Genomic DNA, 27,323 nt, shown 5'->3' on the forward strand with positions numbered 1-27,323 from the left:
CCACTATACGGTCTTGTGGCATGTCCGAGCGTTTCTTTAAAGCTGCAGAGACTTTGCTGATCCCACAAATTCCCACAGTTTGTGCAAATTCATCAAGGCTTTTCACCAGTCACAGATGTAGAACGGCTATGAAGAAAAGTGAGAATTTTTAGCATCTCTGTATCTAGATCTTGAACCTACCTAGAGACTGGATTATGGAAAATAACCCAGGCTAGATGCCTGTCCAAATGCTTGCCAAAGAGTTTCCTCTTATGCCTTCCAAACCAGCTGGTCAGTTGCAGCTGGAAGTACTGAGATAGGCTGCTTGTGCTTTTTGTTCTTGATGCCTTTTATCTAAATAACTATTTATAGCCATGGAAAGCAGCATTAGTGGGTAGACAGTAAGTCTGTGAAGCCAGCCAGGGGTTATTCCCAATAATGGTGCCACACAACACTGCCCTCCTGTCTTTCTAGAGGAATGATACTCTTGAAAAGCATGTACGTAAACCTGTAAGCTGAGTAGAAACCAATGTGCAAAGTATGGACTTTTCAAGTAACAAGGCAAACAGGAATGCAGCAGGGGAATTACTACAAGCAAGGGTTACTAGTAAGAGGTTAGGCAATGTAAAATAATGTAGGACCCGACTGTCTGTGGAACAGTAGGCTCCATAGGCAGTTTATTAAAAGAAAACACATTGCTGGTCATAAGTAATTATACGTGTGACGCTGATGGCTTTTCAAGGGCTTTTCTGGTCCCTTTGGATAAAATGGATCAGCCACATTGTAAAAGCATTTACTAAGCCAAAAGGCAAAAATATGTTAGACTTCCAGAATATTAGCGAAGCCATTCATGCAAATGTGTAATTAAGGCTTTTTTTCCAGTGGGTGGAACATGTATAGGACAGACAAGAACATTACATCTCCTGTGTAACTAGTTTAAAAAAAAAAATCCCTCTTTTAAGGAAACATTATTCTATGAGCATTTGTCAGGCAGGACTTTCAGACAAGTATGTTTGTTGGTGCAAGTCACCTTTTTATTCTTGAACCCAGTGTTATTACTGGTTTCGGAGTAGCAGCCGTGTTAGTCTGTATTCGCAAAAAGAAAAGGAGTACTTGTGGCACCTTAGAGACTAACCAATTTATTTGAGCATAAGCTTTCGTGTAATAATTCGCAGTGCCAGTTACCATTATTATTTTAACCAGGTAGTTAATTGTATTCTTCACAATGCAAAGTGCGAAGTGATGAAAGAAAAATGTAATGCATGATTAACTCATGGTGAGAGCTCTGTAAAATGTTCCAGCCAAGCTCAAGTTATCATGGTTTCAGCTTTCATTACAAACTCAGACCAGGTTCCTCAAAAGGTTTCTAGCAAACCTAGTATCAACTTATGGGCTTGTGTTAACACCATGCTGATCTCACTGGTTCCTTGTTTCAGTGCAAAGAAAGGAGGAAGGCAGTGGGTTTGGCTGAATTTTGAGTTGGTTTTAGGGTTTGTTCCAACATGCAACTTGGGGTAAAGTTTTCTGAACTGAAAAGCCTTATTTTAGTACAGATCTACTTGTCCTGGCCACAGATGTGCTGCATGCTGGGAAGTCCCCACTTCTGGTGGAAAAGGGTTAATAGACTCAGAGCCCATACCAGATGGATTCAGGATATGTGGCAGAGAGAATGCAGTGACTGTTTCTCATTTACCATTCAGAGTGGCTCTCTGAGACTTTCCAATGCACTGACATGGGAATTGTCACAATGCCCCAGAGGGGGTGAAGAGGAGGTGGGCCCAGGACTCTGCATCCCCTGCACACAAACTGCATGGAGGGGTTTGTATTGCACTCCAGAAAGGAATATGTGCACCCCTCAGCTCCCTGAGACAGAACAGTTCCTAAGGCTTCCCTTGGTGTGTGCATCTCTGCACTGCTCCCAACACAGGGCTGTGCAAACGTAGCCCTGCGAATCTGCTGGTGCTGTAATACGGGGGAGAGAGCGTGAGAACTGGCTAACTGCAAAGGCAGGCATGGGCCTTCAGGGTGCAATGTGAAGTTACTGCAGCATGAGTGTTGGTTGTACACCTACTGGACTAAGGCTGGCTATTCACTAGTGTAGGGGTTAAATCTCTAGTCTGCCGCCTGCCTCGCCTCCCCTCCCCCGCTTGTGCAAAGCCCAGCCTTGACAGTCTGCCCTGGGGAGGGTCCTCCTCTGTTAGAAGCAATCAGGTATCTCCTGAAGCTTGGGGTAAAGAGAAGCCAGAGACCCAAATTAAGTGTGGAGAGAGCACAAGGGATGAGGGAGGGAAGAGTGCAGGCGTGACAGTGTGTAACTCACTTCTGTGATGGCTGAACATTCCCTGCCATTCAGCTTTCTTCCAGCAGTGAGTGAGGCCTCCTTTAGCATCTCCATGTAGCCAGCCGTGATTTCTTGTGGTCCCACTTTGGCTAGGGGAATTCAGTCTGCATTCCTCTACATTAGGGCCAGACAGTGGCCTTGTTTGCATTGCTTATAGCACAGCTTTGTTTAACAAAACCAAACCCTCAGCTTCCTCCTCATTGTAAATGGAATTCCCTGCACTGCAGAAGATAAGGGCTTCTGGGCACAGTGTGCTGGTTTCTTTGGGATGTTAAAGGAGAAGCTGGCTGCTTAGCTAAGAGTTAATTTCTCTTTTTAAAATGCAAAGCAATCAGCTTAACAACTAGATTGCAGCCTTCCCTCTGCCTGCAGGGCAGACAGTTCATGAGTCCCAGGTTTGAAAGAGAGGGCACTCCAGTTAAAGAAGCAAGCACCATAAAGCAAAAAGAACAGCATATTGTAGCCGATCTTGTGCAGACTGGACAGCATGCCAGGTGCCGACCAACAAAGCCAGCTAAAAAGAGGTTTTAAATTTACCTACTTCCAAGTTCTTCACTGCAGTTGTGTAGATGCCAAAATTTCTGATATCAACCTATTACTTAGCTTCATAGAAGGGAAGTAATTTATAGCTCTTACTCCTTGCTAATGAGACACAGCAATAAAGCTCAGATGGAAATAAATTAAGTGGCTGGTTAGTCCAGTTACTTTTCAGGTTTACACAAAGCCTGCTAGGACCAGTACAGAGTAGTGTTTTCAAGGTCTAGAAACAGTTAAAATCCAAGGAAAGAAAAAAAGTCAAGTGATTTTTTTAAAGTTAAAAGAAGAGGAGGACTTGTGGCACCTTAGAGACTAACCAGTTTATTTGAGCATAAGCTTTCGTGAGCTACAGCTTTTAAAACTTTAAAACTTCTGTTTTAAATATTGTGGGCTGGCCTGTGCTGCCCTCAGCTGGTGAGCTTTTACTGACATGGGTTGTCATATTGATTTGCCACAGCAGAAATGGTGTGGTAATTTACTGTGTCTCCAGCTGCTTGGAGTAACCAGCCATGAATAGAAAGGGAGTACTTGTGGCACCTTAGAGACTAACCAATTTATTTGAGCATAAGCTTTCGTGAGCTACAGCTCACTTCATCGGATGCATACCGTGGAAACTGCAGCAGACTTTATATACACACAGCGATCATAAAACAATACCTCCTCCCACCCCACTGTCCTGCTGGCATTCAGCCATGAATGTTATCATAGAGTTGGGTCTCCCCTTTCCTAAGGAGATACACAGCGATTCATTGTTTGGGTGCATTATAGAAAGAGGGCACTCTAGCACCTGGCAGAGCAGTTATTATGTGTTGTCCATATGCACTAAAGAAATACAGTCTCTACTGGAACTGAAACTTCATTTCAATGCTCTTACCAAAAAAAGCAGTTACTTTATTTATTTTTTTTAAAAAAAGCCCTTATAGTCCTAGAAGCGTAAACAACTAAGAAGCAGACATTTTAGAGGTTTTGTGATATGATGGGGATGTGTGTGTACACTAGCCCAATTTAACTGGACCCCCTAAAAATCCTCCCTTCTTCAAATGCGGTGTTTCTCTCCTCAAAAAGGTCTGTAACAATAATAGGTGCTCACGGAATAGTAATGTAAACTGTTGCACAAAGCAATTTTAACTCTATGGAGTCTTGGTTCCTTTCTCTCCAGTTTATTAAGAAACACAACTGAGTGTTTTCCTACCTGTTTGGGAAAACTAATTTTGATGCTTATACCGCCACTTCCAACTTTGTTTACATACAAGTACACCCCCCCTCCCTTTCTCTTCCTGAAACACAGACACTTCTCTCAGCTAAATCTATACACCAACAAACGGATGTGCTTTTTCTCCCTGTTTCATACTGTTTTTACCAATTTATAAGCAGATGTGGAACAGTAATTTTCCACCTCTGTCCGCTGCCTTACCATGCATTAAGAGTAAATAAAGGCAGATAAAAGCCTTAATCTTCATGGAATGGCTGAGATGTAGAAGTACTGTCCTCCAAGTCTTACCACTTTCAGAGCTGCAGCTGTTTGGAGGAAAGACCGGTGTGCAAATTTTTGTTTGTTTCTTTTTTAATAAACGTGAATATTTGACTCTTTGAATAGCCAGTCCTCTTATTCCAGGGTAATTATTAAACTGGAATCTTACTTCCGTGAATTTTAATTTGGAAACCGTTAGAATATTTTTATTATTTTGCACATATTGTGCTCTGCAGTGCTCTGGCAATATCACCAATCAGTGGATGTCTTGGTAGAATTTGTGCATTTCTTAAGCTTTGGTGAGCCTGCTGAAATGTTTGTGGTCGAGTGTAAATCAGAAGCTTGAGTCAAGGGGAAAACTATCTTGTTTCATGCATTGGCTGCAGCATTTTCCCCTTTCTCACTAAACACCAGATGATTCTCCAGGGCCTGTTATCACCTTTTAAAAGGAGGTTTTGGATAGCAGCAGTAGGAGTTATAGGTGGTGTTTGCTGCGAGGCAGTAAGGGAGTGTTTGAATTAGAGATGCCGGGGTAGGTCAGACTAGAGTCATCGGAAAGTCGATTCCCTGTAATTGATGTTGCAATGGGATACAGCAGGGAAAGTGAGCAGATGCGAGTCTGGACTACAAGTGCCCAGAGATCATGTCATGAATCTGGGCAGTGATAGCTCTTCTCTGTCCATTTTGTTTTTATTTACATAACTGAATCACTTAGGAGCTCTGGTGAGACCATGCCTGGAATGTCAGAGTCAGCTCCAGACACGTTACCAGAAACATAGAGACAAGTTAGAAAGAATTCAGAGAAGAGCAACAAAAATGAGTAAGGTGAAGAAAGATCAGGTTTATGGGGGATCAGTATGAGCATATCCTCAATGGAGGATAGATCCACCAATTGCTATTAGCCAGGATAGTCAGGCATGCAACCCCATGCTCTGGGTGTCTCTGAACCTCTGACTGTCAGAAGCTGGGAATGGACAAAAGGGGATGGATCACTTGATAAATTGCCCTGTTCTGTTCATTCCCTCTGAAACATCTGGCACCGGCCACTGTCAGAGGCAGGATACTGAGCTAGATGGACCATTGGTCTGACCCAGTATGGCCATTCTTATGTAGCTTGGCTGCAGGACAGCTGGGTGTAAAGCATTCCAGTCTGCAAATATATGAAGGGCTTAAATGCCCAGAGGGAGAATTATTTAGGGAGGTAAAAAGCAGGTATCATTAGGAGTAGTGGGGTGGGCTAAAGAAAAGGTACTCTTCGGTTGGATGCTAGGAAAAAAAACTTTACTCTGTGGAACTGTCTCTGGAGAGAAGTGATGGGAGCTGTGTCCCATAAGAGTTCTGAAAGGAGACTGGACAGCATGCCAGAGAAGATATACGGTAGGGGGACATTGGGCCCATCCCCCTCAGCCAATGCGCTAACAAGTGTTCGTTACATCAATATCGAGGATAGGTCACATTTTTTACCAGAAGGGATAGAGACATTGTAATCGGAGTCCCGCATTTCTGGTCTAGTCACTAGTGCACAGACACCCACCTCATAGAATGCCCCACTGCAACTGGACCCCTGGTTCCTAGCCACTAGGAGTGGCCAAGAAGTAAGTGGGCCCAGGAGACGGAATACCCCTTTCCTGGAGGGAGTCTAATCAGAAGAGAATTGGGGCATGCTGGCAAGGACAGCATTGGGACAGAAAGGAGCCTAAACTGCATCACTCTAGTGCTCAGTGGAAGCCCTCAGGACCCAGGGCAGCCAGTCTACCTTTCCGCAGCAATCACGTACTGTAGAACAGTGCTACTCAAAGTGGTGGTCCACGGACCGGTGCTGGTCTGCGAGCCATCGGCTGCCAGTCTGCGCACACTCTCGAAAAAAAAATTGCCAGTCCCCCACCTCAGATAGCTTGAGAAGCGCTGGTGTAGAAGAGTGTTCTCATCACTAGCATTCCCCGACTCACAGCTGGGTGTAGCGTAGCGGTTCTTTCCTCTCTCCTGCCTCTTCTTGCAACTCAGTCAGGTCACATTTTAGTTCCACCCCTCCTAGGGTAACAACAAGTCCAGCACAAAAATCCAGTGTCCTCAGATCTGGGCATCAGACCCGCGGTCCGTACATGCTTCTCTCAGGGCTTTAAAGCATCCTTATCCCTCTGTGTCAGGGGCTTCACACCATCTTCCCAGTGGCAGAAGGAGGAACCCAGGCACACCTTGCACAGTGAGTTGCAATCCAGGGACCCTGGAAGCAGCCACAGTCTGCTCTATCAGACACCTTGCCTCGGCCTCCCTGGACTCCTACCATGAGCCTTTCTTCAGGCCTTTTCCCCAGCCCCTTGCTGGGTTCTTTGTACTGAGCAGTGTCTCCCAGGGCTTTTCCCCAGAGGTCTGCTTTCTGCCCTTTATCAGGGTCAGCCATAGGAGCTTGCTCCAGTCCTGTGCCTTCAGGTATCTTTCCCCACACACGCTTCCTCCTTGCCCTGCAGGAGTGTTTCCCACAGCTCTTGCCTGACTCTAATTCCCACAGAGCACCTGCACAATTCTTCCCCCTACAACCCCTTCTGTGCCAGACTTTTTGTCCTTGTAGCTCCACCCAGCTCCTCTCCAGCTGGGCTTCATCTTTCATTAGACCCAGGGCACCCTCCAGGTTCAGCCAGGTGAGTTAATTGGCCTTTGGGGCCCACATTAACCCTTTCACTACTTGTGCAGGGTGGACACCTCACCACAGGTCACTGAAAACTTCTTTTGAAAAAGCAGACTCCAAACTGGAAGACTGATGTATCCTGCCACTGAGCCATCAGACAGCTAAAGCTCACTCTGTGTCTGGGGCACCGTGCGCTGTAATTAGTGAGCGTATCCCCATACTTATCTCAGTAGGAAGGTACACATTTATAAGATGTTCTTGAATAGACCTGTCATGCTTACTGAGATGTTAATCAAACAGCTGGCTTCCATAATAAGCAGTTGTCTTCTGCTGTTTGTTCAAAACACAGGGCGCTTCTTTCCTTAAAAGCTTTTGTTTTCATCCCTGAGCAGCCAAGCCTCGTTCAGATAATTCCCCAGCACTGAAACTGTGTATTCAGTGCCCTGTGTTTACGGAGCTTGGCTCTCCTAGAATGCCTTTCCTGTGTGTAAGATGTTGGGTTTACTTTGCATCAGTCGTGAAGGTGATTTGGATGGTTATACTAGTATTTGCTTCACACCACTTCTTTGCCATGCTTTCCACCAGTGACATCATCTTCTCTATAATCTATGTATTGACTTCTGCCATATAGAATCATAGAAGATCAGGGCTGGAAGGGACCTCAGGAGGTCATCTAGTCCAACCCCCTGCTCAAAGCAGGACCAATCCCCAATTTTTGCCCCAAATCTCAAACGGCCCCCTCAAGGATTGAACTCACAACCCTGGGTTTAGCAGGCCAATGCTCAAACCACTCATGCAACAAGCTTTGAACCCGTCATACCAAAGCTCAGTTTTCAGCGATTCCAGTTAAAGGCATAACTACATTTGCTGATAGCAGTAGGCACATGAATATTACGTGTACTCCTTATGTCTGAAAAGCACCATAATTTATTATTTTCTCACTATGTTGGTCACATTATTTTGTTTCATTCTCCTTTCCTTACCCCTTTCCTTTGTCTACCTTCATGCTTTGCACTTGTCTAATTGATATTGTAAGCTCTGCAGGACAGGGGCTAGGGATAACATTTTCAAACCCACCTAAGCGACTTAAGAGCCTCAGTCTATGGGGTGTAGGAGCCTATGTCACTTTTGAAAATGGGACATAGGCTCCTGAATTACTTAGGTGCTTTGCCCTGGGTCTTTTTCCCTCAGTCTCAGTGGAATTGCATGCAAAGTTTTGGCACTGTATAAATGTTTATGAATAAATACTTGAAACTATCTTTCCATCTGCAAGAGACTTGTCTCTCCTTCCAACATTGTTACTAATTTGTTTTTGAGTGTAGTCCTCTGGATTTGGGTGGACCACAGATGGAACAGCTGTAAGAGCCATTCATTGATGGCTTCCCAGCACTGCTCAACTTGCCTTGGCCAACACTTATGATTCCAGCAAATGTTTCCTGCTTTTCAGACCCTTAATGCTCTGTGTGAGCTCCCTCCCCAGGGACGGGAAAAAAACCCGTCCAAGCCCAGCCAGATGAATAAATTGTTTTTATTCTCTGTTAAAAATTGAGAACTTCCAAGGAAATTTTGTTTTGATACTTATTGTCAAAGGTCTATTAACTGAGCAAGAGCTTGCCAAGATCTGAAATACTTAATAGCCAAATGTCCAGACACAGAGCACCAGCTCGGAAACTATGGAATGAAAAACACAATGTTCTAGCAAAACAGAGAGAGAGAGAGATCGAAAACGATTCTCATGAGGAGAGGAGAATGCTTTCCTGTGTGTGTGTGTGTGTGTGTGTCCCTCATCTTGCTCCCATTGAGGTCAATGGAAGTTTGGCCACTGACTTCAGTGGGGGTGGGAGGAGCAGCAGACCCTTGTTTAAGTATCTTCCCAGAAAGTTAGGTAATGAATTTGAAGATTCCACTCAGTTCCGCTCTAGATGCAAGGAGCCTGCAGTATAAACACATATAGAGATTCATTTCCTCCCTACCAGTGTTCTTCGTCTGATCTCCATACCATCATAGACTGTACAGCATGGTTACAACAAACCTCTGCGTGGGTTTCCAGTAGTGCTTGATCCCAGATCCTTCAGCATCACCTGCAGCGCTTGGAACTCTAGGAGTAACTCCATCATGTGGTAGCGGTAGTAGGCTATTATATTCTAATGGACCACCTGAGGGGCATATGACACACACAGTTCTAATGTGGCCCAGTGGTGCAATCAGTGAGAAATATTATTATAGGGCACTTATTGTTTTGTATGCTGCTTGGATGAAGCAGGCTCATTGCTGGCTCTGTTCACCGGATGGCAGGAGAAAGTAGGCCTGGTTCTTGAGTCTTTTGATGCCAACTCTACACTGTTATAGTTGAACTCAATAAGCCCAAAGACTGCTAGATGCATGTCACAGTTATCTTGCTAAATCCCTAACAGCATACAGTGTGAAATTATTGAGCTAGCTCTTGCTCTCCCACCTTGTCTGGCAAGAGAAGTCCTTTTGCCAGCAGACGAGTGGTCCTTCGTTGTTGTACCTAGAACCCCACTGCTCCACACCAATTTCACTGTAGCTTGTGTAGAGGCTTAAATCCATGTGCAAGAGACCCAAAGCATTTGCCAAATGTTGCTTCTTGCTTATCTATATGTACAGGGAAATATGAACAAATCATCCTCACCCTCCGATCACTCAGCCAGCTCCCTTTAGCACTCTCTGTCCTTTCCCACAGTTCAGTGACATTGGTGTGAGAATCTTTCCCTCCACAGGCCTTGCCATCTGGAACAACCTTTTTGTTCCTCAGCACCCCATCAACTCTCCGTCTATTTCCAGTTCTCAGCTGATCCATTTTTGTCTCCATTGCTGAAGCCTCTCTCCCTATTATTGGCTTGTTGACCAAATATTTAGTTTATTTGTCCATTATTGCACCGCCCGCTGTAATGAATACCATATTGTCCTGTATTACTGTCTTTTGGGATTGAGCCTCCATAAATGACTGTACAGAATAAATCTGTGTGGCCTCCAAGTGGACCGTGTGCAAAGGCATGTTACGCCCTTATATTTCAGGGGGATCTGGGTGTGTTTCCTTGTGATAAAGCACCGACTTATGCAGTCTTTATTGACAGGGAAACGAAGAAGGAGCTGGGACTCCTCAGTCCCTCTTCTGTTGGAGGTGAAAGCGTGAAGAACCCCTTTGCTGCTAAAAACGCTTCTTAAATTCCAGTGCAAACAGGGCTAGCGTTGCATTCTTCTCACAGTCTTTTGTACAATGGCTCTGAGGTTAAGCTACGGAAGCTCTGTGTCTGTGGCAGGGTTCGGCTATCTTGTTACAGCAGCTGTTCTTTCAGCTGTGGTAAGTGATCAGTCATATAATTAAACAATGTAAAACTTTTCCTCTGCTAAGAAAATACTTGCAAGGGTTATGCTTCCCTAACTGCACTGTGCAGGCAGTGGAGTAGAAACTGTAAGAGGGCACTGGTTTAAGTATCCATTTGATGTCAGGGTTCAGTTTAGATATGGATTCAGCAGCTAACTTGCTGTCTTGCTTTCCAGTCTGCAGCATTTTGTATTTCTGCCTTGTGAGCTGAGCCTAAATTTTATTTTTGTCCATTAACTGCTGAGAACTTTCCTCTTTGTCAAAGTACTGGATGCTTATGATGGAATATTATTTCTTTCCTCTTTGCCTTTATTAGTTTCTAGTACTCAGAGGCATGCTACGCCTGCCCTGGTAGAGGGACACAGGCCCTTCCTTTAATCTAAAATACATCAGGATTGATTTATTTCTTTTTAATATTGCTATCCTGAATTCCTTCTAGTTGTAGCCTTAGAACTTTATGGTCTCAAAAGAAGCGATAATACATTGTCTGTGCTTAATAAATAATAATAATATAGAGGCAGCAATGGCCAGTTAGAATTGCAAAGTTTGCCAGGTACAGGGTAGCTTGAAGGGATTCAACAGCTGTCAGGAGTAGAGATTTATTAGTATAATTCCTAGAAGCCACATAAAAGCATTGGAGTAAATCGTGCATCATAATATCACAGAAGTGTAAACATTAGGGCTGTAAAAGTCCTGTTAGGTCACCTATCCATCTCCCTGCCAATGTCACATTGTTCTCTGCCATGGTTTTCCCTGCCTAGCAATGATAGGACTCCCAGCATTTGCCAGTGAGAGACTGATAGATCACACATGTTATAGGGAAATATAACAGTGATTTTGCAAACCATGTAAAATATATAGATGAAAGGGGAAAAAATATATATATATTCCCTGGAGCCTTCCAACTTATGGAATGTTTATATACAGGAACGGATAGAAAGGGAACTTCCATGTCTTTTGTCTCCACCCTTCCATGCAAAGAAGTGGCGAATCAGCAGAGGAAGAGTAACGGCAAAGCTGAACGGACGGGGAGACAGTAATCAGAGAACAGGGACTAGAGGAAAAAAGAGGCTAGGAAGGAAGTCAGGAAATGGAGGTGGGTGGACCTGGAAAGTAATAAAGGTCAACAAAGATTTTCCTTAGACGATTTCAGTGCGAGAACCAATGGAAACTTTCCAATTGTTTGGAACTGCAGTAATTAGGAGTCCAGAAAAGCAGTCTTAGTTTAACAAGAGCTTCATTGTACTGCACATGCCTAAGAAATCTCTATTTCATTTCCCTCTCCCAGCCTGTCAGCATGGTGGAACACGCTGAGTTTCTGAAGGCTGGAAAGGAGCCGGGCCTACAGATCTGGCGGATTGAGAAATTTGATTTGGTACCTGTGCCAAAAAACCTGTATGGAGACTTCTTCACCGGAGATGCTTATCTGCTTCTGAACACCGTCAAACAACGAAGTGGGAACTTGCAGTATGACCTGCATTTCTGGTTAGGTAAGGTCCGAGGGGCTTGTCTCTGTCTTAATGGAAATTGGCAGTTCTTCCAACTCCTGGAGCTAAACCTGGGAAGGTGAAAGTTCTTGCACGGTGTTCCTCTCACTGGTCCAGGACTCTTGGGTAAACCTGTCCTGCCACAAGGGAAAAGAAGGCAAAAGTGGCACTATTAAGGTCATGTAATTTTATATTCCCATAGCGCCTCTCATTCCAAAATGTTTCACGCTTTCTCTGAATGCTGCACTACTGACATGCAGCCACCTCTGGAGTGGAGGGCAGCAACTAGTCATTGCCCTGCACAACCACAAGAAGGGAAAATGTTGTTCAGACTCTACAACAAACCCTTACACTTCTGTAAAGTGCCATGGGATCTTTAATGCTCACATAGAGCAGACGGGACCTCAGTTGAGCTCTCATACAAAACACGCATCCCCACAGCAGCTTTGTGGTGCTGTAAAGTGGTGTAGCCTGCTAACGAGAAACGGGGCTCTAGTTTAGTGCGTTGTCATATCTATGTTGTAGCAATGCCAGATAACCTGAGAGAGGGATTCTCAAGGGTTGCTGACAGTCTGCAGAGCCAGGCTGTTGATCCACTAGTGCCCCCTAAGGGTCTGCTAGATTGCCTGACTTTTGGGCAGACTGAATGCATCTTCTTGCCAAGTCAGCTGGCCAGGCTGTCAGTGGTAGTAGCGACTAGCTCTTATCCAGAGCTTTTCATCTGTAGATCTCAAAGCGCTTTACAAAGGAGGTCAGTGTCACTATAGCTGTTTTACAGACTCAGTCCCTACCTGGCTGTAATCAAATATCTGGCAGTAGAGGTTTTTCAGGAAACTAGCCCTCGAGGGAATTGTTTGCATAGGGTGAAACAGCGAATGAGAAGGCAGAGGCCCTGCATTCACTCTGCGGTGTCTTCCTTTGATTTCTAGGGGATTTCTGTAGTCAGGATGAAAGTGGTGCAGCTGCCATATTCACTGTCCAGATGGACGATTATCTTCATGGAAAGGCTATCCAGCATCGGGAGGTGCAAGGGCATGAGTCTTCAACTTTCCTGGGATACTTCAAATCCGGCCTGAAGTACAAAGTATGTATTTGCTGGACATCCAGCCTAGCAGGTCTGAATCTGAGTAGAAAGGTTTCCCAGCCTGTCCATGTCACCGAGGAGAAGTAAGAGTTGCCCTCTTGTCGATCACAGGGAATAAATTCCTCACCAGATGTTTTCAATGACAGGGTACAGAACAGCAACTCCTAGTAAGAGAGCCTGGGCTGGATTCGATGAGACAGAAATGAAAGCCCCATGCAATTGTAGGGACTGGAGATTTGTTTTTCTTGGAAGAAGGGAGCTGCCCCAAGGCGTCTGCAACTGATTTGGGAAATAGAAATCTAAGTTAATGGCAGATGTCTTGCCCTGTGCGTTGATTGTACCCCTCCCCAATTACCCAACTAGCTATGGCCTTTCCAGTATCACTATTTCCATGCCCACCACATTTCCTCTCCTACCTCTCTTGGCATCTATCATCGGTAGTATTACGGGAAGGTGGGGGAAAGCATTGTGGAATCATTCTTCCATAGTGGTGCAAAATGGTGGGATAGGAGGGGGTGGAATTAGATTATCCAGAAATAGTCATCCACATTAGCTATCCACTGGCACAAGCAAAGCAACATTACACCAGACTCTTCCGCAGTTGGCTATTTTTTTCCTTGTCCAGGATTTTCCTACAATTTTTTTATTTGCTTATTCGTAACCCTAGTAGTTTCCATTCCTTTCTCATTTTAATTTGGTTTCACTTTTTGGGGAATGGCTGAAACCTACTGCATAAATTGTCCAAGAATAGAACAGAAGCTTCTGCCAGATATAGACCTTTAATCTGTGGATGTATCATTTTTGAAAGTGTTTTAAACCTCACCTTGGACAAATGCAGGGAAAAGGACAGGTAGCAAAAAGGTGAGTTTTCTCTTACCGCGTGTTGTATGGAGAGTGAAAGAATGTGTGATAGGCAGTTGTCCAGAGACAGACTGCTCAAAGGGAGGCAGCATGTTTTAGTGGTTAGAGCAATGAGCTGGGTGGTCGGGAATTGTGAGTACTATTCCCAGCTTGGCCCTGATATGGTCTTTGTAACTTCCTCTTTTGAATTCACTTTGTTTTCTGTTCACTCTTTCTCGTAGCAGCAGTGAGAGTGAATGGTAGAGTATGAGCAACTGGGAGTAGGTGAAGGCGCATGTTCCACATAGTGCAATAAAAAGGCCAACATAAACTAGGCTTCCTCCACTTCCCACTCACCCCCTTTATATTCATATTCAGAGGCTTGCTTTACACAGCTTGGGTGTGTCCCAGGATCCTTTGCATCTTTTTCCCTGCGTATGTTGGAGAAGTGGCTCCGGGGATTGGCATGATGATTGATGTAGTGATATGTGCAGACAGAGACTGGGGACTAGCTTGCCCCCTGAGGCAGCTGTGGGTGACCACTTGCCCTTGGGAGATGAGAACCTCTGACACAGACACAACAACTTCAGTCTCTCAGTTCCTTCAGGGCAAGCATGTGAGTAGGAGTTACCATCTTCTTTGTTCTTCAAGGCTGGTGGAGTGGCTTCTGGCTTCAAGCATGTGGTTCCCAACGAGGTGGCTGTCCAAAGAGTCCTTCAGATCAAAGGCAGACAAACGGTTCGAGCTACTGAGGTCCCTGTGAGCTGGGACAGTTTCAACAACGGAGATTGTTTCATCCTTGATCTGGGCAGTGTAAGTCTGCTAGTGAAACACACGTTTGGCAAATCTTTGGGGAATGGGGGATGTCTTGGCGGGCCGTTTTTCTTCCTAGTCTGTGTTAAGCTGTGCGAGGCTCCCCTAGGTCACCAGTGATTTCACCAACTGCACAGCCGATCTATTAACTCTCTATTGCCACGTTGGAAAGTGAGCTGTACTTTCCTGGTCTGTTGAGCTGTGGGACTCCAGCCCCCTAGATCCACGCTTCCCAACCCCTCACCAAATGCTGCTGCAGGCTGCCCCTTCCTGCCTGCATGAAAAGGCCCTAATGCACCGCTGCTGCTTAGCTCAGCCCTGTTAACCCAGCCATTGGGGTGTTCTTTGCATTATGCTGCCTAAAGAAGCCTCATGTTCCTGGGATGGGGCTCTCTGAAATGCCGTACTCTTTGTCTGTGCCCTGCAGGACATCCACCAGTGGTGCGGTTCCAAGAGCAATCGGTTTGAGCAGATGAAGGCCACCCAGGTGGCCAAGGGGATCCGGGATAACGAGCGGAGCGGCCGTGCCAAAGTCTATGTCGTGGAGGAAGGGTCAGAGCGGGAGCAAATGCTGCAGGTCACTTTCTTTGTATTTCACCGAACGTCACAGCGAAGTCCTCTCTGTGCAATCAGCTGCGGGGGCGATGAGCGGGGCACCCAGATGAAAGGACGGCCTGTACGCACGTGTGCGGTGCAGAATGTGTATGTCGATGTACAATATCGGCAGGAGAAGGGCTGTCAAATGGCTACAGCGCAGGCTTGTGAGTCACGATATCTTGGTCTAACTCTGGCCTTGCCATTGACTTGCTGTGTGGCCTTGGACAAGTCGTATAGCCTGTCTGGGCCTCAGTTTCCCCATCTGTTTCCTGCACCACAGTGTAAGAATTAATGAACGTGTGTGAAGTGCTTTGAGGTCCTCAGAGGGAAGGGGCTATCCAAGTGCACAGTACTAGTGTTATTTCTGCTGACCATTCTATTGTGCAAGGGACAGAAAACTGGGATTTGAGCCCAGTTTGGAGATCAGAATATATCAGTTTTGATGTTGTTGACCTACAGTTTTCTCTTGCGTGGTTTTGTGTGTGTGTGTGTGTTCAGAGCATCTGGGGAGCAGAAATTCTCTTGGATCAACACACATAGCTAGCAGATTGTTTTCCTCTCTCTCAGGTTCTGGGACCTAAGCCCAATCTGCCAGAAGGAGCCTCTGATGACCTCAAAGCTGATGCATCCAATAGAAAGCTGGCTAAGCTGTATAAGGTAACAAGAAGCAGATGGCTCCTGACAAAGGAGCCCTGCAAAGGGTGGAATCATAGAATCATTGAAATGTAGGGCTGGAAGGGACCTTGAGAAGTCATCTAGTCCAGCCCCCTGTGCTAAGGCAGGATCAAGTAAACCTAGACCATCACTGAAAGGTGTTTGTCTAACATGTTCTAACTAGACAGAGCTGGAGCAGAGCAGAGGTACTCTGATTCTCACTAGTGTCGCTAGCTATTTATGAAATGTTAGCAAAGAACGTTTACAGCAAGACCATCTAAGTGGCCACCATCACTTTATTGCCTTGACCAGGCCTTACTGACTTCCATGTGACAGCTGGAATTTTCAGGAACTGAGGTGAAATGTCGCACATGCCAGCCCACTGGGAGAGCACGCAGTTGCTGTCAATGAGAGAAGGAAGTGATGTGAAATGAATCAGTGTAGCAGCTGTATTTAGTGGGGGGAAGAGGGAGCGCTCCTGTGTCCTGTCAGGGAGATGTCAGGTATGAACTAGAATCAATGAGCTTGGGACCCAACTCTGTTAACTCCTCTGTCGCCATTGGGCAGGCTGGCTCAACAGCTCTGGAGGTTCAGTGCTCTGGCTAGCCACAGTGTGGGCAACAGCAGGGCAGACTGCCCACAGGGACCTGCCAGTGTCCCTCAGCCCTGCCCTGAAGAGACCACTTCAAGGGGCGAGAAGGGAGTTTGGGTCCATGGCCATTCAATCTGCTGGGGGGTGATTTAGTAAACAAGTATGGAACGTGGTTTTGTGAGGTCAACACTTGTCCATTAGTAACTCAAGTCTGAGTCCACCAAACTCATTTGACGTGGACCAGCAAACCCACCAGGGCTTTTCCTCAGGATAGTCATCAGGATGCCGAAATGGCCCTGTCCAGTCCTTGGGGCACAGGACAGTTCTGCTGAAAAGGCCTCTTTGGCTGCATTTGCAGTGAGGACATTGGAGAGATGGGCCACCAGTTCTGTAGTCTCATAGGAAGCTGCAGTAGTGGGAGAAATCCCTGAAATCTGTGGAGCAGACCACCTTCGTATCACATCACTGCTCTGCCAAGAACATCACGTTTGAAGGACAGGAAGCGTGAAGGAAACCAATGCACCCAAGTCATGACGTCCGCCTCCAACTGCTTCATGTAGCTGTGGAACATTGAGGGGAGAAGGTCTCCAGGTTCTTCCACACAGTGTCTCTGAACTGATCCTCGTGTTGCATTCTCCCAGGTCTCCAATGGTGCAGGGAACATGGCAGTTTCTCTGGTTGCAGACGAGAATCCGTTCTCCCAGGCTGCACTGGACTCCAACGACTGCTTCATTCTGGACCATGGCTCTGATGGGAAAATCTTCATTTGGAAAGGTACCCTGGGAAGGGAGGAGAAATAGATAAAGGCAGGCGTGCGCTGGATCTATATTCGATTCTTGCTTCCTGCAAGTAGGGGGTGGGGAGGGAGTGCATGGTGCCAGTCAATTGCAGCTCCTCCAGGGAATTAAGGAACAGCACACGGGCTCAGAAGGGCATCTCGTCTGTAGCTCCTCAGGTGGAGGGATGGCTGCTGCAATGTGGCGCCCAAAGGGGGGGTCTCAGGAGGGAGACTTAGCAGAAAATGTTAAGAAGTTCTGAGTGGAAGGGTAGATCATTTAGATTCACGGATACCCATGCAGGGATCTTTGTATACGGCGCCCCGGCAGGCATGCGGGTCTGCCTGTGGCAGGGGGGACACTCATGTGGAAATGGTTAATAGTGAGAAGTGTAAGGTCATGCATTTAGGGATTAATAACAAGAATTTTAGTTATAAGCTAGGGACGCATCAACTAGAAGTAACAGAGGAGGAAAAGGACCTTGGAGTATTGGTTGATCATAGGATGACTATGAGCTGCCAATGTGATATGGCTGTGAAAAAAGCTAATGTCGTCTTGGGATGCATCAGGAGAGGTATTTCCAGTAGGGATAAGGAGGTTTTAGTACCGTTATATAAGGCACTGGTGAGACCTCACCTGGAGTACTGTGTGCAGTTCTGGTCTCCCATGTTTAAGAAGGATGAATTCAAACTGGAACAGGTACAGAGAAGGGCTACTAGGATATCCGAGGAATGGAAAACTTGTCTTATGAAAGGAGACTCAGGGAGCTTGGCTTGTTTAGCCTAACTAAAAGAAGGCTGAGGGGAGATATGATTGCTCTCTATAAATATATCAGAGGGATAAATACCAGAGAGGGAGAGGAATTATTTAAACTCAGTACCAATGTGGACACAAGAACAAATGGATATAAACTGGCCACTAGGAAATTTAGATTAGAAATTAGACGAAGGTTTCTAACCATCAGAGGAGTGAAGTTTTGGAATAGCCTTCCGAGGGAAGTAGTGGGGGCAAAAGATCTATCTTGCTTTAAGATTAAACTCGATAAGTTTATGGAGGAGATGGTATGATGGGATAACATGGTTTTGGTAATTAAATATTCATGGTAAATAGGCCCAATGGCCTGTGATGGGTTTTAGATGGGGTAAGATCCAAGTTACCTGGGAAAGAATTTTCTGTAGTATCTGGCTGATGAATCTTGCCCATATGCTCAGGGTTTAGCTGATCGCCATATTTGGGGTCGGGAAGGAATTTTCCTCCAGGGCAGATTGGAAGAGGCCCTGGAGGTTTTTCGCCTTCCTCTGTAGCATGGGGCACGGGTCACTTGCTGGAGGATTCTCTGCTCCTTGAGGTCTTTAAACTACAATTTGAGGACTTCAATAGCACAGATATAGGTGTGAGGGTTTTTTTTGTAGGAGTGGTGGGTGAAATTCTGTGGCCTGCGTTGTGCAGGAGGTCAGACTAGATGATCATAATGGTCCCTTCTGACCTAAATATCTATGAATCTATGAAATATCTATGAGCTATGCAAGTCTCCTCTCTCCCTCTGTGCAATCCTGATGCCTGAGCACCAGGGGAGAGGGTCTTGCTGACTGTCCCTCTCTTGGATCCTGCAAGGCAGGGGGTAGCCAGTGCAGGCTCTCCGGCTGTGGGGCTCGTGCCCGTCAGAGCATTACAAGTGTTTGACCACAGGCCACTGGGCTGTGGATCATGGATGACTGGGATGGTGCAAGGGGGAGGAAGTTTAGACTGTGTCACTGGGCCAAATGCTATAGGACTTGGCACGTACAATTATAGAGTCATAGAGTTCAAGGCCAGAAGGGACCACGAGCCCTCTAGTCTGACCTGTACATCACAGGCCACCAACACCATCCAACCACCCCCACACACAGACCAGCCAAAGTATTACAGCCGTCAGGAGACTAAACTAGCCTGTGCCACAGGCAGAGGACAGGAGGGACCGAGGAGCTCCAGGGCTGGAGGCCCCCAGAAATGGCAGAGAATTGATTTAATGAGCTATCCCAGGTGATCCTAATCATTCACTACATCACAGATGGTTGCTGTTTTCTTCATCACCTGCAGGTGGAGCCCTACTGCAGTGCAGCAGTGGAAGGGGTTTAACTTGTGGACGGGTGACTTGCTTTCCACTGTGGGCATGAAGGAAATCGGGGGGGCGGGGGGGGAGAGGGTTGTTTTTAAATCAGAGTGTATTATTGAACAATCATCAACCCTGCCCTTTTTGTTCGTATTAAAGGCAAGAAGGCCAACTCCGACGAGAGGAAGGCAGCTCTGAAAACTGCCTCCGAGTTCATCTCCAAGATGCGGTACCCCAAACACACCCAGGTAAGTAGCGCCGGCGGGGGCGGCTGCATACCCTGACCTTGGGCTGATGCTCAGATACCATTGAGGGTGCACCTCAAACTCTCCTCAGCCAGCCACCTGGGGCGGTGGTTCAGTCTGTCTGAGGGCCAGCAGGAGAAACAGAGAGAAACTGCCCAGGAAGGACTCAGAACGACTCCCATTGGGCATGAAGAGGCGCTGACTAACCTGTCCCTAGGGGAAGACTTGCCCCATGGCTTCTCCAGCATTTTCTTAAGAGAGATTCCTTCTCTCCCAGCCCCACTGTGCTGTGGTAACCAGTGGAACACGCTTTTGAGGTCCATGGTTTTATTGTGATAGCACAGACTTTCCAGGTAGATTTGTGCTTAAAACAGACTTGAACAGACACATGGGCCGGGTGCAAATGAATGCTTCACAGCCAGTGGTCACTTTGCTGGTGGAAATGCTGTGAGAGTCACGCAGTGGGGTGTGTAGAACAGCACCTCTCTCCTGGTGATAGTGGGAGGGAATGATTGCCAAATCTCCCCTTATGGGGCCAGTGAGACCTGTGGGCACTTCAGAGGCGGCCGGCTGGCTGGCTGTGGGTTTGCGACGTATTAGTTCAGGGCTGCCCCAGGATTGCTCTCTGTGGCTGAATCCTGCCCTGGGGAGTTGCCCTAGGGATTTGTACGGCCCCGAGTCTTCCTGAAGCCCGTGTTACAGCTGGGATTGGCTAGAACTGCAGCCCTGCCAGGCTCCGGGCAAGACTCCCCCTGACAGGCCGGCTCCCTCGTTTCAGATCCAAGTCCTGCCTGAGAGCGGTGAGACCCCCTTGTTCAAGCAATTCTTCAAGAACTGGCGGGACAGGGACCAGACGGAGGGGCTGGGCACGGCCTACATCTCCAGCCACATCGCCCAGGTTGAGAAGGTGCCCTTCGACGCCGCCACGCTGCACAACTCCACGGCCATGGCTGCCCAGCATGGCATGGAGGACGATGGCTCTGGCAAGAAACAGGTAGGAGGTGGCATGGAGGGAGCCTGGAGGCACCAGCACCCCCAGGATCCAGTTTTTGTCTCCTCTTGATTCTTCCATTATCTGCCTCCTGGCAGGGGAGAAGGGGAGGGTGACAGTCTGGGAGTGCATTGCGGCAGAGGGACTGCCCAAGAGAGCTTCTCCCCTCTCCACCTGGACTCCTGGGTTTGTGCAAAAAAGCCAGGCTGAGGTTGTGCTCAGAAGGGCTAAACGCTGAGGCATCCTCTTCTCTCTGCTGTGCAATCCCAGTTCCAACTGAAAAGAGGTCCTGGCCAATGCCTGCCCCTTTGGAAACCTGGGGGACCAGCCCGGCTGAAAGCTCAGCCCAAGGTCGCCCTAGGCTGGAGAAACTCTTGGGTACCACCAAGCCAGCAAGAAGACTAGTCACCCAGCCCACAGGCACTCGGCCCCACATTTACCCCAAGGGCTCTGCGCCTTTTGGTGTATCTGGCCCAAGTCTGGGGCTTGTAACGAAACCAGGCAAGTTTTGCCTTGATTCTGGGCCTCTCTGGGAAGGTTTTGCACAAAGCTGTATGTCACTGGCTGTGGGAAGAGCTCATTGTTTTACCACCTTTCCCCGGCAGGTGGCACTGCAGGGCCATGACTCATAGGAGGTTGAATATGTGAAGTAAAGAGGAAAAAAAGCCCCTTGTTAATGTAGCACAGTTTGTTCTGTTCTCACATTTCCTGGTTGAAGGTATTTCCCCTCCCCCTTCTTGCTGCTGGTTTTGTAGATCTGGAGAATAGAAGGCTCTGCTAAAGTGCCCGTGAATCCTTCGCTGTATGGCCAGTTCTATGGCGGGGACAGCTACATTATCTTGTACGACTACAAGCACGGTGGAAAAATGGGACAAATTATCTATACATGGTAAGAGGGATTTTCTGGAGAGGAGCCAAAAAGCAAATGCCCTGCACTGTAACTCCATGGGACTGGAGTCCACTGCTGTGAGATCATATCATTATGGGCTGCCACTTACCCCGGGATCCACCCGAAATTAGATTTCTCCCTGGAGAGGCTCCCCCTGAAGGCCAAATACTAGTAGGAGGATAGTAGGGGTTGGGGCATGTGGGGGTAAGAAGGGGTCAGTGCGAAAAGGAATCAGACACACTGACTGGGCCTTCCAGGCAGGCCCCAGTGGAACTGGGGAAGCAGCAGCCACTGCCAGGGGAGGAGAGCGCTCTCATGTGGCTTACACACCATCATGAGCTGTGCAGCTGAAATCTTAAGGGAGCGTTCACAGTGTGGAGGTTGAGTAGTGGCTCCTGCTAACAGCCACAGCAGCTGTTTGTTAAATCAGCTACCACAGGGTTAGGCACAATGGAAGACTGTGGATACTTGGAAAACCCTGCTCATCTTGAAAAGCATTGATCTCCCTTCCTAAACATTCCATTCTCTGTCTGTTAGCGGATCCCTCTCCACACCTACAGCGAAATGCTGTGCAAGTCGGTTAACAACCAGGAGTCCCTTGCCTTTTCCTGACCTCTCTACTAGGGCTTAGGAAATTTCACTGTGATCTGAGGACTTAGATTTTGTTCTGTTTTTCAGGCAGGGTGCAGATTCCTCCCAGGATGAGATCACAACCTCCGCTTTCCTCAGCGTCCAGCTGGACGAAGAGCTGGGAGGCAGCCCTGTGCAGGTAGATAAACTCACCGCTTCTGTAACTAATGACATGTGTGCCTTTGCCATGGCAAGCCAGTTTCCTGCACCCCACTCCGGTGAGGGACGCCGTCCTTCTGTGCCTCACTGTTAATAATGCTCAGGGGTGAATAAAGTTTGCATCATGACAGTTGGTGCAAAGTGTCGGTAGCTGACGCTGCTTGCTGGCAGGGAGGAGAGGAAAAACTTTGGATATATTTAGCTTCCCTTTCTGTAGGCTGCTGTACTGATCTGAAGTGCAAACTTCCAGAGTCAGCATAGACATCTGTTTGGATTCTTGGCTGTATTTAAAAATCAAAGTGCAAGGGAAAAGAAATGTGAGTAAGAGGAGAGCCTCTGGCACCAGGGAGAAAGAGGCAAAGAGCTCCCAAGAGCCGAATGAATTGCCCAGGGTTTCCACTGCCCCCTCCCCCACCAAAAGTGAAAGGCCTGAGGGGCTCAGGGAAGTGACTGTTTTGCAGCAGGAAGCTTAAACACGCAGTTTGTCTTTAAAGGGGGGAAAAAAAGTGTGTAACTCATCAGTTCCCTGAGCGCGTGGTTCGTAGATTTCTCATGACTCTAAAGGAGAGGTGGTGACTGAAATCCATCCCATGATGGTTTCAGGATCCTCTTCAGTGCAAACATCATATCTGTGGTGAGGGTCCATTTCCTCCTATGATACTGGATGGCAATGGGCCTGATTGCACGTTCATTTCCCCATGCAGTTCTCTGCCACCAGACCCCAGCAATGGTGCAGCAGCCTTTGCACACCCTGCCCTGCCAGAGCTGCTTGGAAGAGGCTTTGTGCCAAGCAAAGCCAGGAGCCCAGTAAAAGTTATTGACTAAGCCCTTACCAGCTTTGCTTCCTGTTATGATCCTGTTAGTGTCTTCTTCAGTTGCGGTGCAAGAAGCCACCTTTTCAGGTGGTTTCTGCAATGTGACAAGGGACTTTTATAGCTGCATCTACATCAGGTGGCCCCGGTCCCACTCAAAGGACTTGACAAAGAACAGTAAAGATGAGGTGGCTGTTCAGCTGTGTAGCTAGAAGGCACCTAACTCTCTTTACACTAGTGTTTATTGCTGCTAGTCGGGTCAGGCTAGGGTGACCAGACAGCAAATGTGAAAAATTGGGACAGGGTGGGGGTAATAGGAGCCTATATAAGAAAAATCCCCAAATGCCGGGACTGTCCCTATAAAATCGGGACATCTGGTCACTCTAGGTCAGGCTGCCATATGTGAGGTCCCTCCTATGCAATTTTGAGGGCCTAATTTACCCACACACCAGTTTCTGTGTGAGAAGCAGTGGTTTGGTTCCCTGCTCCCAGTGAGGGCATGCTCGGAGGGTGAAAAGGAGCAGCCTATTTGGGAATCCCTGGCTGATCTGCATCATCTCATATGTGACACTGAGTTTCCTTCCCCCCAGAAACGAGTGGTACAGGGAAAAGAGCCAGCTCATCTAATGAGCATGTTTGGCAGGAAACCTTTGATTGTCTACAAGGGTGGAACCTCCAGGGATGGAGGCCAGACAGCACCAGCTGCAACACGGCTGTTTCAGGTCCGGTCCAGCACCTCTGGAGCCACTAGAGCAGTGGAGGTACGTGATGGGAAAGCCAGAAAACCCCGAACAGTGGGTTCACACGTAGCAGTTGGAATGTAAAATCTTATATCTTGTCACACCACGTTCCCTCTGAGAGCAGAGGCAAGGCCAGGTTAAACTTTCTGTGGGACTTGTGCTGAATTGAAACAAACTTTGGTGTCTAGATAAGCTATCAAGAGCTTCCCCTTTTCCCCATGGGTGAGTAGTAATAATCACTCTGGTCCCATGAGTTTATTAATACCATTTTATATTGTTAGGGGCTTTTCTCCACAGTGCCCAAAGGACTTTGCATACTAATATAAAGTGAGACTTTCATGCACCTTTGAAGAGCATCAGCCTCTGGGATGGGATGCAGCAGTTGGTTTAACAGCACACAACAATGGCACTTAACAGCTAAAGGCAGGAAGTGAGAAGTATCTTGTATCCAAATAGAATTTGAGCCAGGACTCGGGTTCATTCCCCTATTCTTGCAAAATAAATAAAATAAAATAGAATAAAAAAATAAATCTTGCTCATTAGTCATAAATACTCCAGCAGCCTCCTAGCTCCATGCTAGGGTATTGGTTCATTACTGACCCAGGGGAAAAATGCCAACTACAGAATCACCAATGTCAGCAGCATGGAGTTTGTTCTGTGGAGGTCTCCCCTCCGAGTACTTAAGTATCCTGCTGTTGTTTGTGAGCTCTGGCAAGATCCCAGCCCTACCTATTCCGGCTTCAGGTCGTCACATGCCACACATACACACCTATTTAATCTTCTCATGTTTGTTATACAATCTTTCTGCTTCGGCAGCTTGACTGTTATCCCTTAGTCATTGATGTTTTTACAGTGGATGGTTAAAGTTTGTTCAGCAGTGCCAGGGGTGCTGATCATAGTCCTTATATATCTATCAGTGGCGAAAGTACCAACCTGTTTGATAGCTATGGTGCTATTGCTTTCCAGCTGGATGCTGTTGCCAGTGAACTGAACTCAAACGATGTGTTTGTCCTGAAAACTCCCTCCGCTGCTTACCTTTGGGTTGGCCAAGCAGCCAGCGACACCGAGATATCTGGGGCACAAGAGCTGCTGAAGATTCTGGGAGCTCGCCCAGTACAAATTGCTGAGGGCAGCGAGCCAGGTGAGGGAGGCCTGACTGGGCCACACAGATTCCTTACATTGTAGCTGCAATTTCTTCCTCTCCTTGGCAGTTGCCCAATGGGTATTTACTTTGGGATTCCCACATCAAGGCCAATCAGAGAGGTGACCAGCAGTTCTGCCTCAGGGAAGCTCATCCTTCCAGGCTCTGCACTGAAAGAGATAAGGGTATTTCATACAGGGGGGAGTCCAGCCACTCAGCAGGAGATATTCAAGTGAAGAGGCCTCTGGCTTATCGGGGAGAGGCCATGGGAGTAGGAGCAGTTTTAAAATTGCACACACCCAAAAGAGGGAAGGTTGCTTTGGGGACCCATTGAACACCCATTGCAAATTATCAGGTCAGTATAGCAGGCAGGGACCTAAATATTTGCTTCACCCCATCTCATTGCTGCTAAAAACAGATTCCCCTCCTGATGCCTTTGGTAGTCACCAGGGGAGAGTCATGGCTGGAGCCAATTCTAATCAGGGGACAAAGTCAACCCCACCCCTTCCCTGAGATACAAAGATTCTAGCCTCTTGACTACCTGATCAACGTGCAAGCAGGAAGCTGGGGATATCATGTGCTCTGATATCATCAGCTTTACCACGGGACCGTGGCATTGCCCTCCCAGGTCAAGGATCCCGTGCGACTCCCTCGGCTGCGGCAGCGTTCCCGCGCAGACGTATTCGGGAGCAGATGTGCCACTGAAGCATAAGTCACTGGAGTTCATGATCTGACTCTGCTGTAGCCCCTTGCGGTCTGTGGGTGGGCAAGGGATGTGCCTTTGATGTCCCATTGTTTTGGATAAAGCATGTTATAGGGAGCACAGGAGGGGTCCTTCCCTGCCCCCCTGCCCCTGCAGCCCCAAGGTTGGGCACAGTTTGGCCATTCTGCACCTGTGCAGTGTACCACTCCAGAGCACCTTTCGATACTCGTGTGTAGTGGCCACTGGGGGGGGTTGCTGTAGGCATAAGGAGAGCAAACACTCCTGGCCATGCTCTGTGCATGAGCAGCATGGCCCTCTGTCCAGCCAGGTCTCAGGCAGGCAGAGGGAATTAGCGAGGTCTTAGGGCGGGAAGCCCCCAAGTGGCCTGACAGCGGGTGTACATGGAAGGAGCATCAGCATACCCCTCTCTCTTACAGATAGCTTCTGGGAAGCTCTGGGTGGAAAAGCAGTGTATCGCACTTCCCCCCGGCTGAAGGACAGGAAAATGGACGTTAACCCCCCTCGCCTCTTTACCTGCTCAAACAAGAGCGGACGCTTCATTGTGAGTGTGTGATGGACTAAGAGGCGGCGTTTCATAAGGAATCAATCCTCCAGCAGCCAGGACTGGGGAAAACCCATCTCAGCCAGGCAGTAGGCTACAGTTCCACCTCCCAGGCCACTCCCCAACAAATGCCCAGGGGGCTCCTCCCCAGGGGACTCTGCAGAAGGAGCGTATTAGCGCCACTCTGCTGCAAAGAAAGCAGCCAGCTCTAAAGCCTTGTTCCCGTTCCACTGAATCCCTGCAGCATCAAGCTAGGGCTCCTTTGCTGGAGGCTGGTGGTCAGGCTGTTTTGGCTTTAACTCCAGCACTTGCTGAGTGACAGGTGTTAGGATTAGGAGAATGCGGTGTGTGAATGACTAAGCAGCACCAGAGACTAAACTCTGTTTAACTGCATGAACTGTGAACGAACTGGTTTCTATGGAAGAAAAAGGCTGGTAACACTGGCCAGCTAGGTGGTGTGTGATCAGGTACCATGCAAATTTCCCCTCCCTTATATGCTAATGCACCTTGTCCCCACCAGAGCACCCCTTTGGGACATGCTGTGGCATTGCTGGACTTCTTCTCTAGTGCCAGACCCCCGTCATCTGTCATCCTGGGCTGTAGCAATCTCCAGCTTCCATGGCCAGGCCTTCTGGGCGGGTCTTCTCTCAGTTCAGCCCCTCTGGGGTAACAGGAAAAAAGATCAAAGCTGAATGCTCTGTATGCCAGGCCTTCAGCTCCCATCTGGGACCAATTTGTCTTTTGCCTCTTTAAATCCTAATGCTTGTGCTTCCTCTTGTTGCCCAGTCCTTTTGAATAGTCAATAGTACGTGCAGTGATGGCCACTTGATCCAAAGGTAATGTGGTTCTTGTCCCAGAATCAGGGGACACAGAACTAAAACCCATGAGTTCAATAGCTTGTAGGGACCCTTTGGGCGTATGGCAAGGACATGCCAACTGAGGGGAAAGCCGAGACTTGTATTAAAATAAGGAATAAATCCAGAAAAGCTCCAAGCCACATAAACAGATATCCCCAATAATGTAATATTCCTGTCTCTGGTATCATTCTTCGCATAAGCTCTTAGATTTGCATAATTACACCCATCCTGGAGGCCCTGGTGGTAAGAGACAAAGGACCAGCATTGTCTCTGGCATGCCAAATGTATCTGATGGTCCACATTTCTCAATGCCCAAGACTGGTGGTAGAGAACAAGAGAGTACAAGGGGCAAATGA

General features: G+C 47.5%; 1 protein-coding gene across 4 annotated transcripts in view; it reads left to right on the forward strand.

The window, feature by feature from the left end:
* The window catches only part of GSN (gelsolin), a 53,349-nt gene that overhangs the window by 22,097 nt on the left and 3,929 nt on the right, over nucleotides 1–27,323 (forward strand). For 3 of the 4 annotated variants that reach the window (XM_077836012.1, XM_077836014.1, XM_077836011.1), the window contains exons 2-14: nucleotides 11,592–11,793; nucleotides 12,720–12,874; nucleotides 14,366–14,527; nucleotides 14,955–15,104; nucleotides 15,692–15,781; nucleotides 17,012–17,144; nucleotides 19,398–19,486; nucleotides 20,262–20,477; nucleotides 21,230–21,363; nucleotides 22,042–22,132; nucleotides 23,555–23,725; nucleotides 24,671–24,845; nucleotides 25,986–26,110. In XM_077836012.1, coding sequence (XP_077692138.1) covers nucleotides 11,601–11,793; nucleotides 12,720–12,874; nucleotides 14,366–14,527; nucleotides 14,955–15,104; nucleotides 15,692–15,781; nucleotides 17,012–17,144; nucleotides 19,398–19,486; nucleotides 20,262–20,477; nucleotides 21,230–21,363; nucleotides 22,042–22,132; nucleotides 23,555–23,725; nucleotides 24,671–24,845; nucleotides 25,986–26,110 — 1,884 coding nt within the window. In that variant the 5' untranslated portion in view covers nucleotides 11,592–11,600. Of the gene's footprint in view, nucleotides 1–10,183; nucleotides 10,280–11,591; nucleotides 11,794–12,719; nucleotides 12,875–14,365; nucleotides 14,528–14,954; nucleotides 15,105–15,691; nucleotides 15,782–17,011; nucleotides 17,145–19,397; nucleotides 19,487–20,261; nucleotides 20,478–21,229; nucleotides 21,364–22,041; nucleotides 22,133–23,554; nucleotides 23,726–24,670; nucleotides 24,846–25,985; nucleotides 26,111–27,323 lie in introns of those variants that run through there. The other variant, XM_077836013.1, reaches the window with a different exon arrangement.

Source organism: Eretmochelys imbricata, chromosome 16 (assembly GCF_965152235.1).
Source record: "Eretmochelys imbricata isolate rEreImb1 chromosome 16, rEreImb1.hap1, whole genome shotgun sequence".
Classification (NCBI taxonomy): Eukaryota; Metazoa; Chordata; order Testudines; family Cheloniidae; genus Eretmochelys; species Eretmochelys imbricata.